General features: G+C 35.4%; 1 protein-coding gene across 1 annotated transcript in view; it reads right to left on the reverse strand.

Moving 5' to 3' along the window:
• LOC107569722 (DNA-binding protein SATB2-like) overlaps positions 1-5,122 on the reverse strand; it is a 36,550-nt gene extending 31,428 nt beyond the window's left edge. The window contains exons 1-2 of the mRNA XM_016255873.1: positions 4,897-5,122; positions 4,533-4,723 (exon numbers count right to left, since the gene is read on the reverse strand). Of these exons, the coding sequence (XP_016111359.1) occupies positions 4,533-4,723; positions 4,897-4,970 (265 nt within the window). The 5' untranslated portion in view covers positions 4,971-5,122. The remainder of the gene's footprint in view (positions 1-4,532; positions 4,724-4,896) is intronic.
• Positions 5,123-13,718: the final 8,596 nt, after the last annotated feature.

A 13,718-nucleotide genomic window follows, 5' to 3' on the forward strand; every position in this document is an offset into this window, starting at 1 on the left:
TACACACACACACACACACACATATATATATATATATATATATATATATATATATGTATGTATGTATATATATATATATATATATATATATATAGATATCTTATGATTACATGAAATAAAAAGTCATGTCATGTTAGATAGAAGGGAATAAGTGTTCATAAGATATTACTGAATTGAGAAAAAGTGGCAAATACAGTTGCCATAATGTGGGTGTGTGCAAATGTACTGGACATGTGTGGAGAATATGTCGATTCCGATACGAAGAGAAGGTTCGACAGATCTTCCGGGAAGCACGTTTAATTTGCTAATAAACATCTTAAACAGTAAAAGATAAAGAGTGAGCAGCAGTTTATTATGTTCTCCCTAAATCCCTTGCTCTCTGACTCGCACAAAAATGGACAAACACAAGTGTACACAAACACTCAACACACAGAAACCACAGAGCAGGCTCACTGCACTGACACTTCCAGGGACCACACACTGACTCACAAAAATCACACATGGTAGACTACACTGAGCAGGGCTATAAAACACACATGAACACACACACACAGGGTCGGTGACTGCGGTCTGGATTTAGGTATGTAGTGTTAAATGGTTTGATAATATATATAAATATATATAGGGGCTAGCTGTCACACAGGAAAGTTGTCACAAGGATTAAATCTCAGTAAGGTTTTGAGTCAAAAATCCAGTTACAAAAATGTGTGACTTTTCTAGCAGTGGTTTTATAAGGTTTTAAACCCATCTAAATTAGAATATTTTTGTGAATTCCATCCTCCAAACTAAACTTTCAAATAACTTTTGATACCAACAATACCACGTTTACATATTCAAGTAAGAGTCAACTTGCCTGACATTTGATGTGAAAGGCTGAACTGTGCCCTCAGGACTACAAGGCTGTAATACATTTCAAGTTGTCATATGTTTAAAAAAATAATAAAAACAAAAAATGTTCTTACAATATTAAACACAATATTTGTTGGTCAAAACAATAACTTGATATTTGTACAATGTAGGCCTACATTTGACACTTTTGCTGTTTTGAGAATTGTTTTTTTATTATGGTTTTACTGTTTGAATGTTACTAAAATTAACTATAACTATTTAACTATTAATTAAACGAAAAAGTTAGCTAATAGGGTGCTTAATATCAGCTTTAACTGTGACAACTTACCCACATAATGAGAAATTAACTGCATGAACAGTATCTTAATATCTTTCCATGGGCAATAACGATCGAAATAATAGCTTTCGTTTTAGCCAAGACTTGATGTATGCAATCCAGAAGTAGACTGTGAAAAAATATATATCTCTTGAGGGGGGAAAAAAATACTGAAAAGAAAAAAGGTATAGTTATTTATTTAAATAATAATAATAGTGTTAAAAACAATACATTTGCCAAATTCTAACGTCACCAAATTCGAAGGAATCGCGTTCAAATCCAAGTTTGTAGGCCTTGAAGAGCTATTTGAGGCGAATTAATATTAAGCCTATTCTACTAAAGGAATATTTCTGGTCCAGCGAGCTGGTCGGCCGGTATAGTGTTCCAATCCTGCTAAGACACGTAATATAAAAACAGCAATGACACAAACACCTGTTAACCTCACAAATGTGCATCTGTGAATCGCTGTTCGGAACCCATAAACCGGTTGAATCTGTCAGGGACTAGGCTATATCTTCCAGCGGAAGAATGACGCTTCAAGTATTTGCATAATAAATAGGCTAAAGCTTTACTGAAATTTCGTCAAATATCAGTATTATGAAGTAGCCTGTTTATAAAAGCAACAAGGCACTGCAATATTGAAATAGGCTCATGGGGTTTCTCGCTGCGTGAAGCTTATTATTTATTTATTTTTATTTGGACATTTCTAGGCACCTAAAAACTGTACCCGCCTTCCATACATAGGCTATAGAGACAAAATAATTAACAGGTATTGTAAGTGTAGACTAAAGTAAAAAGGATCCCTGAAGTCCCTGAAGGTAGGGCTGGAGAAAACATGCCGTGAATAAATGCTGGATTTGATCCATTTAGATGGGCTCCCCAAAGCGCGAGATTAAAGTATCCTCGGAGGCTTCCATCTATTGCAAAATTACTGAGACGTATAGAGCCTCTCTGTTACGGAGACTAATTAACGTTTTGTTTTTCCTTTTGGTCCTGGTTAAGAAAACGTCTCCGCTGGCTATGGGGGCCAAGTTTGTGCAAATGAATAATGGATACATCAATGTAACTTTAAAAAGAAACAGAATGATCTCTACCGCTGATGGCAGCTATATAGCAACCATACCTCCCTCTTGCACAGGCATGATTTTGTGAGTGACTCTTCAAATACATTGCTGTAAAGTTTTAAAGTTATGTATACAAAACTCAGAGTTTGAACTGACAGGGGAAAAAATATCGCATGTAATATAATAACAAATCATGTGCACACGGCATGTGTTTTTTCTATTAAACTTTTTCTATACAACTATTTACTTCCGAGTTCAGAGTCTAATAAGAGCATAACTGTCTTCTGGATTGTGGTTCCATTTCCATGTAATGTGTATTGCTTTCGACAACAGAGGGATAGCGATTTCATATAGTGTTTTTTGCTTCAAGCAAAGACGATTTAGTTAACCTCCATCATCCTTATATTAAAGAGAAATCCACGAGTTCTGTAAGGAAAAGGGCTCAGTCTCTTTCACTTCAAAGATGTGTACTCTTAAAGAGGAATATTATGCGTTCTGGAAAAACAGTGACATGAAATCTTTTCTGCGCCCAAATGATTCAGACCACCTGCTACTTAAGCAGACGCAGGTCACATGTTTATTTCGTAGCATTGCAATTATTTGTAACTTGGGAAATTTAAATATCTTGAACTTTCAGATGCTTATAAAAATGCATTGTCTTATTCTGATTTATTATGTGCTGCATGTCTGTGTTAGATTTTACACCTAAATTACTGTCTTTATAGAGTTTCCAGACTCACTTAAAATAATAATAATAATACTTAAAATAATAATAATAATAATAATAATAATAATAATAATAATAATAATAATTAAATAAATGCTAAATGTAATTAAATCGAATTTAATCTGTTTTAATTTAATCGAAACAGAAGAGTGTAACATTAATTTTCGTTCAATAAAACATCATGCCCGATCTTTTGCTTCAGGTTTCTCTTTTAAAGGCTGCTTCTCCTCATAAAAAATAGAAACTCAATCAGCAGTTGTTTCACAACGTGAGGTACTTAAAACAAAAAGTACGGGGTTTTACAAAACATAAACAATTAAATATTGTCTAGCTACTTTTAATGTATACTACCACATGTGACAACCTTCTTAAACAACAGAAAAAAAAACAATGCAATAACAATATTTTTAAATGAAAAAAAAAGTTGCGGGTAAACAAACCACGAGCGTCAATTTCTCAAGGCTGAAAATTATTTGACACATTGAACAGAATAATAGCTTTGTTTTTAATAATAGCATAACATTTTCGAAGTCAAGTCTCAGATACATCTCATAGAAGAAAAATTAGGCTCTCAAAAAAAAGGTCTGAAAATGGCAATTACACACACACACACACACACACACACACACATACGACTTGAGGGCGAAGAGACCACAGACATAAAAGTCACACACGTGTGAAGCTAAACTTGAGGCCTCATCTTGTGGGGGCTGGAGTAAAAACAGGATTTCCCCTTGAAAATGCTTTCAGGCTGTCTAATAATTTTACATTATTTCGCTAGCTTTTTTATTTGTAAAAAAATATTTGCTTCAAATCTTTTTTTTTTTAAACCAGCTCCACCTCAAAGTGCTCAAAGCGCTTTAAACACTCTCGTCAGTAAAACGTAACAATTCATCAGAGAATCTCGACAGGTTTATTAAATGAATGGTTTAACTTTAACCGAATATACAAATTATGTTATATTCTTCAAAGACAAAGTAACTGTTCAAATTTCCACACGATCGACAGTGCATAAGGTGCATGAATTTGCATGGTGCTCCTGTTCTGAACTTAATGAAACATAATTGCACGATGCTATTATTCGTGTATTGCAATTATATTTAAAAAATAAACTTATACAGAAACACATCTTAAATTATTATTATTATTATTGGGCTGTTTAATAAAAGCATGGATATTCTGGTGAATATCAAAAAATCAAAACGTTCCATTGACAAAAGTCTTCCTCTCGTCCGCTGCGTTTTTTTATATTATTTACTTATTAAAATAAGAAAGTAACGTGAGAAAGGCGCTACTCTTGTCTTAAGGAGAAGTAAGCTGTAAGTGGGAATATGTAAAACATCCATGGCCTTCTAAACTGCTTAATGGGCCTACATTTATTTCCTTTACAAAGGCCTCAACGAATTTACCTCTTATCTTCAAACACAACATTTATATTCATCTGTATTCAGAATAGTTAGTTCGGTTTGAAATGCTACTTAGTTCCAAAATGAACCTGCTGTTACAGTAGGAGTTAAACATACATGTGGGAAGCATCGGATGAAAGAAGACTAAAGTTATTTTCTGTGGCACTTACTGCTTATGGCGTGTCGGTACCTCGGTTGGCCGTTGAGAGGGCTCTGTCCATTGATTAAAAGTATTGAATCCAGGGCTGGGCTTTTCGCTGCCTCGCGGAGGACTGAATACGGTCGGGTTCGGTGGGTTCGGACACTTGGGCTCCGTGCACTGTGCGCTGTGACTGAGCCACTGGAACTGAGAGACTCCGAGCTGAGGGGTACAGGTAGCAGGAGATAGACAGCATGAAGAGAGAGAGCGCGAGAGAGAAAGAAAGAGAGAGAGAGAGAGAGGACAGTGCACGAGATTGAACACAGCACAGAGATCCAAGAAGTTCCGAGAAGCGACCGATGACAATCTCTCCGGCAGTACAGAATCTTGCTCACCGTTTACCGCGAGTTTGAGTCACGAGTGTCCGTGGCAGAACTGAAAACCTCAGAAGCGGGCGCAAAGAGAGCATCAAAATCTAAAAACGTCCATCTATGTTGCTGCATGGACACAAAGAGAAACCGAGCTAAAACAGCCGTCAAGTATCTGCTTCGTGCGATGCGGACATTAGCCTACCTATTACAGCTGCGTAAAATCTCAAGAGCAACAATGTGAGTGTGTCACTTTCAATCTCACCCTTGCGCGGCACGCGGACTGCCGGAGAGCCGAGAGAGGAGTGGGGAGTGAGAAGTGGGAGGAGGAGGACTGGAGAGCAAACGTGGAAGTGTGACAGGCAGGGAGAGAGGGAGGGAGGGACGGGGCTGTCCAAGGTAAGTAATTAATGCATTCCACGTATAAGTTATCAATACAGCGACTTAGCTGGACTTCTGTTTAGCTTCTTATTTTGACTTTGACTTGATAATTAAAAAAAATTTTTTGGTGCGGTCTGTGTTGACATCCGTTTCAAAAGCTAGCTATAATTTTACTTCAGTCATTAGCATGCATTTCTATTGAAAAGCGTTCAGATCCCTTGCACGCCGGCATCTCTTTTCAATGCATTTTACGAGATCTGAATGCATCGCTGTCTTGTAAATGTTCACTTGTTAACCCAATGAAGTGAGACAGACATGATGACTGATCTGCACTATACAGACGTTAAAGATAAGAACATACAGTAGAAAGTATGCAACGTGCAATCTTGTGGAGGGGAAAAGCTACGGTTGGATTTGTGGGTTAATGTTAAAACGGATAATGAAAAAAAAAATCTTGTTTGGAAATGATGGATGATCCTTAATTTACACTAATTTCGTTTCTGTGTCGATAGAGGAGTTGTTATTGTTTTAACGGAATCACCTTCTAATGGTTGATTTCTCTGTCACAGCACATTGGAAGTGACAGACTCATCTTTGGTGGTCTTAAGTCGATTGGACAACTCACAACAGCACAAATGACACAAGTCTCCACAAGTCGTAAGCTATAAAGACCGAAAATCTTCTAGACTGTGAAACGGTTTGTAATGTGCACTGGAAGCGGTGGTGTCCAAGAGAAACGAGCAATACTGGAGCACGGGCAGGGGAAAAAGAGCATGTGCATGTCGAAGCCCAATGTTTTAGGGTCTCTCTGTCTTCATATGCTTTTACCACATTCAAATCACCTACAAGCTGTCAAAGTTGAACCTGAACACTCGTTCTCGACAATATAGTTCCTTAACAGATCCTTCACAACCGTTTGTTCATTTCTACAACTATGGCCTTAGTTTGGCAGTGTGTATAGCCACAAATAGCCTAAGCTGCATCACATGAAGATTAAAATGCATGCAGACATTCAGATTTACAGGTATTATTCATATGTTTGTATAAAAAAAAAACCTTACCTTTGTGATGGTTTAATGAGAACTCATTAACTGCACAATGGTGTGTGCTGTTGGCTGCTCTGCTGCTTTGAGACACTCAGGGGTGTGTGAGCGAACGCTGGCTGATTCTCCAACCTCATTCGTCACTATTATAATACAAGATAATGATCACGATGAGGATGGTGTTGCAGCGTTGTGTGACAGGTAAAATGCTAAATGGAATAGTGCTGTTAATACGGACTAAATAATGCAGTCGAGCTATATATAGATGTGGAACTTGAAATTCTGGTGTCCGCTGGTCTGAATGAAGCCACACAAAACACATTCAAATATTAGTTGGATGTCACTTCTTAACTGTGCTCCTTGTTGAATTTGACAAAACGCAGTTAAAATAAAATATGAAGTACAGCCTGTTCATTTCGTGTAAACATTGGTGAATTCCTATTTTGATGTAGCTATAGTGGCATACAAGCTGGTGGTCACTGAGAGAATGAAAACATCTACAAGAATGTTCCCATCAGCTAAAGTTTCACTTGTTTCAACAACATGCTCTTTTACTTTCACAACTAATCAAATGTAACATATATAGTTAAAATACGAATAATTCGTTGGATAACATGTCTATATATTACATAGGAAAACAGAAAACAATAGTTAAACATCAATAATAATAATAATAATAATAATAATGTGATTATTAATGTCTCGTTCTCTTTTGAAAAAACCGCACGTTTTAAGCCTTTGGAGTTTTCAAAGAAACAAACAATGAACCAATCATAATTATTAACAAAATTATCATTTAAATATTTGGGTAAATATTTGAATCCAAAATGATTAGATCGTTGTTCGTTATATCTTACATGTTCAATAAAAATCATAAACATCTTATAGCCTACCCTGAAATCACAGAGCGCGCACTTTCTCTTGCTTTCTCTGTAGGTGAATATAGTTTCTGTTGGTATTTGAATGCAAAGTGAAACTGTGTTCCGTAAATATGACTTCCGTGAGAAATTGTATATTTTATCGCATGGGCCACATAACTGCAGATTTACAGATGAGTAAATAAACTAGAGCATGAACTGAATAGATAGATAGATAGATAGATAGATAGATAGATAGATAGATAGATAGATAGATAGATAGATAGATAGATAGATAGATAGATAGAATATGAAGGTGTAATAGGCTATACAAAACTGTCACTATGCTAGAAAATATAATTACCTATTATCTGACCCATATATAAACTAAGTACAGTTTCAGTGTTTCTATATTCAATTGTATTATATTATATTTGTATATTACATTATATTGGTTAAAATATCTAAATAATTTAACCAGCTCAATTATGCTCTGTAAATATTCATATTAATTTTATTTTGTATTAATATAACAAAAACAATAATAAATTGCTATGACATTGACACACTCTTTCACCAACTGTGAATGAACATTACTGTGGTATATTTGTCGTGGAAAATGTTTCTCTAATTAATGTGAACTTCTTGCACGCAAACGCTTGGTGTCTTGAGCACAACTAAATTATTGAGCTCTGGGTTTTTTGTTTTTGAGCATCTTTCTTACGTTCCCCATGAGCTCTCTCTTTTCCATTTCTTGGGTAACTTGGGATCTAAAATTAGCTGACTTCTTGGAGTCAAAACAACATTCAAGCAGAAAGAGTCAACCCGTGAAACAATTAAAAATATATATGCCCGAGACTTCAGAAACAAGAAAACAATTCAGTTTGAGAACGTAAATAATTGAAAAGATGCCATTTCCCCAACGAATCTGTAAAAAAAAGACAATAATTACGTGGCGGTTTGCAACGCGCTGGGCTACTGTCTCAAAGTAAATTACGGAAATGTATTGAATGCACTTTCGATCAAAGATTTAACCATTTATTTTTTTTAAATACGGGGTCATTAATGAGAAATGTCTGCCATTTTCGTCCTAATAACGTCCCAGTAATATAAATAAATAAAACGACTGGGGAAGCCGTAAAAAATACAAAGGTTTATGGCTAGTTAATGAAGATCGACAGTGAAAGTCTCATTTTAAATCACTGAAGAAAATGTGTAAAATGAAAATAATAATAATAATAACGTAGCCTATCAGTTTTCGCAAATCACCATACAAATGTGAATATATCTAAAGGATTTACACAAACTTCACCTGACAAAATCTAACATCAGCATAATCTCGAATCACAAATGTTAGTCGTTTTGTATGAGTTATGTCTGTGTTGAAAAGGGGATCGTGCCTCCAGGTCATTGCTGATTACACTGACTGATCTATAAGTAGTAAATGTGGAAATAGCATCGTCTAGTGGCCAGAATCAAAACTACACCTCCAATTACCGTGATTCCAGTGCAAGTGTAGTTGTAGCCTATTGAATCGTATTGTATTGAGTGAGACCTTTTATGCTTATACACAGGGGTGAGGTGAAGGGGAGGTGGTGGGAGATTCAAATAATAAATGAATGCTGAATTTATACAGCTAATAAATATATGCACAAACGGATAATCCACCTGCATAGTGTAGATGGAAACTCAGGTGAACTACAATCACTCAAAGGTGACGATGGTCAAACCATATGGACGAAAGAACACAAGTTTTGTTAACATAACGTTCAAACACATTTTGCGAAATTAATGTAGCAAACGAATTTACCCATATACAGATTCTGATCAATTGTTTTCAGACAATAGGCTTCTAGTAAAATAAGTCAATATAGAGACAATCAGCAAAATAATTATGCTCATTCTATTCGTTTCACCACAGTTTCTTTAATAAATATTAATTCTGTAGCCAATGCTGTAAATCAATGCTCATTGTGTTCAACCAACTGTAGGCTACTGTTTAATGTTTCTCTAATTAATGTGAACTTCTTGCACGCAAACGCTTGGTGTCTTGAGCACAACTAAATTATTGAGCTCTGGGTTTTTTGTTTTTGAGCATCTTTCTTACGTTCCCCATGAGCTCTCTCTTTTCCATTTCTTGGGTAACTTGGGATCTAAAATTAGCTGACTTCTTGGAGTCAAAACAACATTCAAGCAGAAAGAGTCAACCCGTGAAACAATTAAAAATATATATGCCCGAGACTTCAGAAACAAGAAAACAATTCAGTTTGAGAACGTAAATAATTGAAAAGATGCCATTTCCCCAACGAATCTGTAAAAAAAAGACAATAATTACGTGGCGGTTTGCAACGCGCTGGGCTACTGTCTCAAAGTAAATTACGGAAATGTATTGAATGCACTTTCGATCAAAGATTTAACCATTTATTTTTTTTAAATACGGGGTCATTAATGAGAAATGTCTGCCATTTTCGTCCTAATAACGTCCCAGTAATATAAATAAATAAAACGACTGGGGAAGCCGTAAAAAATACAAAGGTTTATGGCTAGTTAATGAAGATCGACAGTGAAAGTCTCATTTTAAATCACTGAAGAAAATGTGTAAAATGAAAATAATAATAATAATAACGTAGCCTATCAGTTTTCGCAAATCACCATACAAATGTGAATATATCTAAAGGATTTACACAAACTTCACCTGACAAAATCTAACATCAGCATAATCTCGAATCACAAATGTTAGTCGTTTTGTATGAGTTATGTCTGTGTTGAAAAGGGGATCGTGCCTCCAGGTCATTGCTGATTACACTGACTGATCTATAAGTAGTAAATGTGGAAATAGCATCGTCTAGTGGCCAGAATCAAAACTACACCTCCAATTACCGTGATTCCAGTGCAAGTGTAGTTGTAGCCTATTGAATCGTATTGTATTGAGTGAGACCTTTTATGCTTATACACAGGGGTGAGGTGAAGGGGAGGTGGTGGGAGATTCAAATAATAAATGAATGCTGAATTTATACAGCTAATAAATATATGCACAAACGGATAATCCACCTGCATAGTGTAGATGGAAACTCAGGTGAACTACAATCCTCAAAGGTGACGATGGTCAAACCATATGGACGAAAGAACACAAGTTTTGTTAACATAACGTTCAAACACATTTTGCGAAATTAATGTAGCAAACGAATTTTTATGAAGAGCATTTGTTTAACCCATATACAGATTCTGATCAATTGTTTTCAGACAATAGGCTTCTAGTAAAATAAGTCAATATAGAGACAATCAGCAAAATAATTATGCTCATTCTATTCGTTTCACCACAGTTTCTTTAATAAATATTAATTCTGTAGCCAATGCTGTAAATCAATGCTCATTGTGTTCAACCAACTGTAGGCTACTGTTTACATTAAACATTACTACATAAAAGCATAGTTTATCCGTTAATATTCCACATTTATTCCCCCTCAATACTACTACTATTACTGGTACTACTAGCCTACTAATAGCCTAAATCAAGTAGGACTATGCATAGTCTCAGAACATTTAAAACTTAATAGTTTTGCTTTCAGCGTACAAGACTACAATTTATGCAAGATTAAAAATGGATGCATGTTGATTATTGCAAAGAAAACGTGCACTATTTTCGAGAATTGTTACATCGCCTTTACAATGATATTCTGCAGTCTGCAGCCACGTGACAGGCCTGAATTAAGAGAGAACTGTATATTTCATTGCATCTTGTTTCACTACACTACAGTGTTATTATACAGCCCTTTCATTATGAGCACTAAGATTTATAAAAATCTGTATTATGTCTTACCAAACACAATTATTTCATATTCAATAATAGCCTATTTCATAATCAAAATTTCTGAAATAACCATATTTGGCCTTATTAGAACTCTAAATCTGTCTTCTAGCGTGCAATGTATTGGTTTAGGAAATAGGAGTTACTCCAATCGTAAAACGTCCGACAAAATTTAAGATGATTTTAAAAGTGTGATTTCCAACATTAAGCAGCAGACGAAAAAGCAAAAAAAACAAAAAAAAAAAAAAAAAGTACAAAGGAAGCCATCACTAAAAAAAAAAAAAAGAAATTTTCCCCTAATATCCTCATTCCAAGCCTTTCGGCTAATTGGTTTCTTTACGTTATATTAGCTATTTGGCCTGAACGAAAATAAAAGTAATGATCTCATGTTATTTTATTAATATTGCTATATTATAGGCAATGCTACGTATTAGCTATCCAACTAGAATTTGGTAGAAACAAAACAACACCTCAAATAAATGTTAAACCCATTTTTTTTGGTAAACGAAATTCTAATAGGAAGGGCACTCATTTCTTTCACTCAGAGGTCATGATTCCCCCCGTATTTTCCCCTTCTAATGGTTCCACCATCATGGCTGCATCCTTCAATAGTACTAATATGTTGTTATTAATATTATTATTATTATTATCGCCTAAATTAACAGCAAAAAATTATTTAATTAATTAATTTAAAAAAATACAGACGATCATGTGCCGAAAAAAAATGCCATGTTTTAAAGGACGTGGACCTCTAATATAGCCTATAGAAGATATATATAAAACAATATTCTGCTTGTCCTACAAATTTGTAATCTTTCACGGCAACGTTTCGCACGAACACGAAAGTATTTGAAAGCACTGGGATCTAGGATGAAGTTCTTAAAAAAAAAAAGAAAGAAAAAGACTGCAATCTTCTCACTCGAGACCCCGTAAAACACCCTCAAAAAGTAAAAGCTAGATTCTGCAGGTCCTCGCATTAGTATTTACCTGTAATGAAATCCGCCTGACCTGAGACATTCATGCAGGGGGTTGGAAAGCAAACGCGAGTTGTTAAGCGTGAGCACTCTGCACTATGTCATTGGGCAAAAGTATTTGACAGTTGGAATGATCTGCAAATACTTCATTAGACTGTGTATGAGTTCCCCCTTGTGCCCCATGGTCCAGTTCTGGTAAGATTTACAAATGATAACATAAACAGAGTAAAAAGAAATTGATCCCGCGTTTGAAAGCGGAGGAGGGGCCCTTAAGAATGTGATCTGCCCACTTAACATGAAAAGCAGGACGTCTGTTGGGCAAGATGAGTTTTTGACCCACCGCATAACTCGCGCAGTGCTGTTCCTAATGAATTTATTCAAGTTCAGCTGATAAGGAACCTCTTCAAGGGACGTCGCAGGTCTGTGCTGAAGGTAAGAATCACAGCACAGTTACTGGACAAGGGGAACATATAAAGGCAAGGGCTGTGGGTGTGCAGTGTGGATGTTTGTTTGTTTTCTCTCGATCTAACAACCCTTGCTCAAAAAGGAAGCTAAAAAATATTTTATGAAGTAGATCTTAAATACTGTTGCTTTTTGAGTATGATAAATACCACGTGCGTATTTGTATTTAAATTATACGTTTTGTATATGAATATTAACAAGTAGTCTATTGAAAAGTCCGTATATTTCATTCTTCCGACTTTTATAGATACTTATGCCACTTGCGTTGCAACTCAGGGACTGCAGATGAAACTAGCCTGTATGGCTACATCTGGCACATTTACATGATGTACACGTGCTTATGTCAATAAATGTGCATTGTCCCTTTAAAAATAAAATAAAAAATAATAATAATTGTATTTGTAAATAATTGTAAATAATAAATAAGTGGCAAAAAACCCTTGAGCAATATATTTAATAAAATTACATTCCAATTAAAAACACAATATAATCAAAATTATAACCAACATTACAATGAAATATAACTTGGAATAGTGACAAAATCCATTTATTTATTTGATTTTCAATGTATGTTACAAAGGCTTAATCAATGCAACAATATTTTCTAATAGGGATATATTTATGTATATATTTGTGTGTGTGTGAATAAATGAATAAATAAATACATTTGAACAGCACATCATGCCTATGAAAAAACCTGTGGTTAACATTTGAAGCAGCTTAAAACTGATCCCACCAAATTCTACAAGATTTAGCAATGATTTCATTTCAATGACCCATCCATCCTTTTCCCCTCACTGACAGTATCCTTTACACCTCAACAATTCAACTTGAGAGTCATCTTAAGACAAGTGGTTCATTTCTCTGCATCTCTAGGAAAACCACAGGGAGCACGAGAACAGGCAAGCCAGTAGATGTCTAGACAAAGAATCAACATTTACACAGACACATTCACCACACTCAAGGAGAATGGGTTCTTATCAAAGGTTCGTCTCAGGGCCTTACGTGATGGAAAGGACGGATGGGAGTAGCTACTGATGCTGATGCCATGTGTGTCGTCACTAACTTAATAGGGACCAAAGTCCACTTTCTTATAGTGACCAGGACAATAAACAAACTCCTAAGGAATGAGGCCCACAAACACAATCAATCAGTCACACATCCCAAACACACCCTTGAGTTCACAACAATACACTGCTGTAGCGATCAGCAAATCCCACTTGTAAATTTGGGCTTTACAATTAATGCTATGCTGAATGTTTTCAAAACATTTAACCAGATATCCTCAGGCAAACATGCAAACTGATAGATATCAAATAAAATG

The sequence above is a fragment of the Sinocyclocheilus grahami genome, unplaced genomic scaffold (genome assembly GCF_001515645.1).
Source record: "Sinocyclocheilus grahami isolate Dianchi unplaced genomic scaffold, SAMN03320097.WGS_v1.1 scaffold28.1, whole genome shotgun sequence".
Classification (NCBI taxonomy): Eukaryota; Metazoa; Chordata; class Actinopteri; order Cypriniformes; family Cyprinidae; genus Sinocyclocheilus; species Sinocyclocheilus grahami.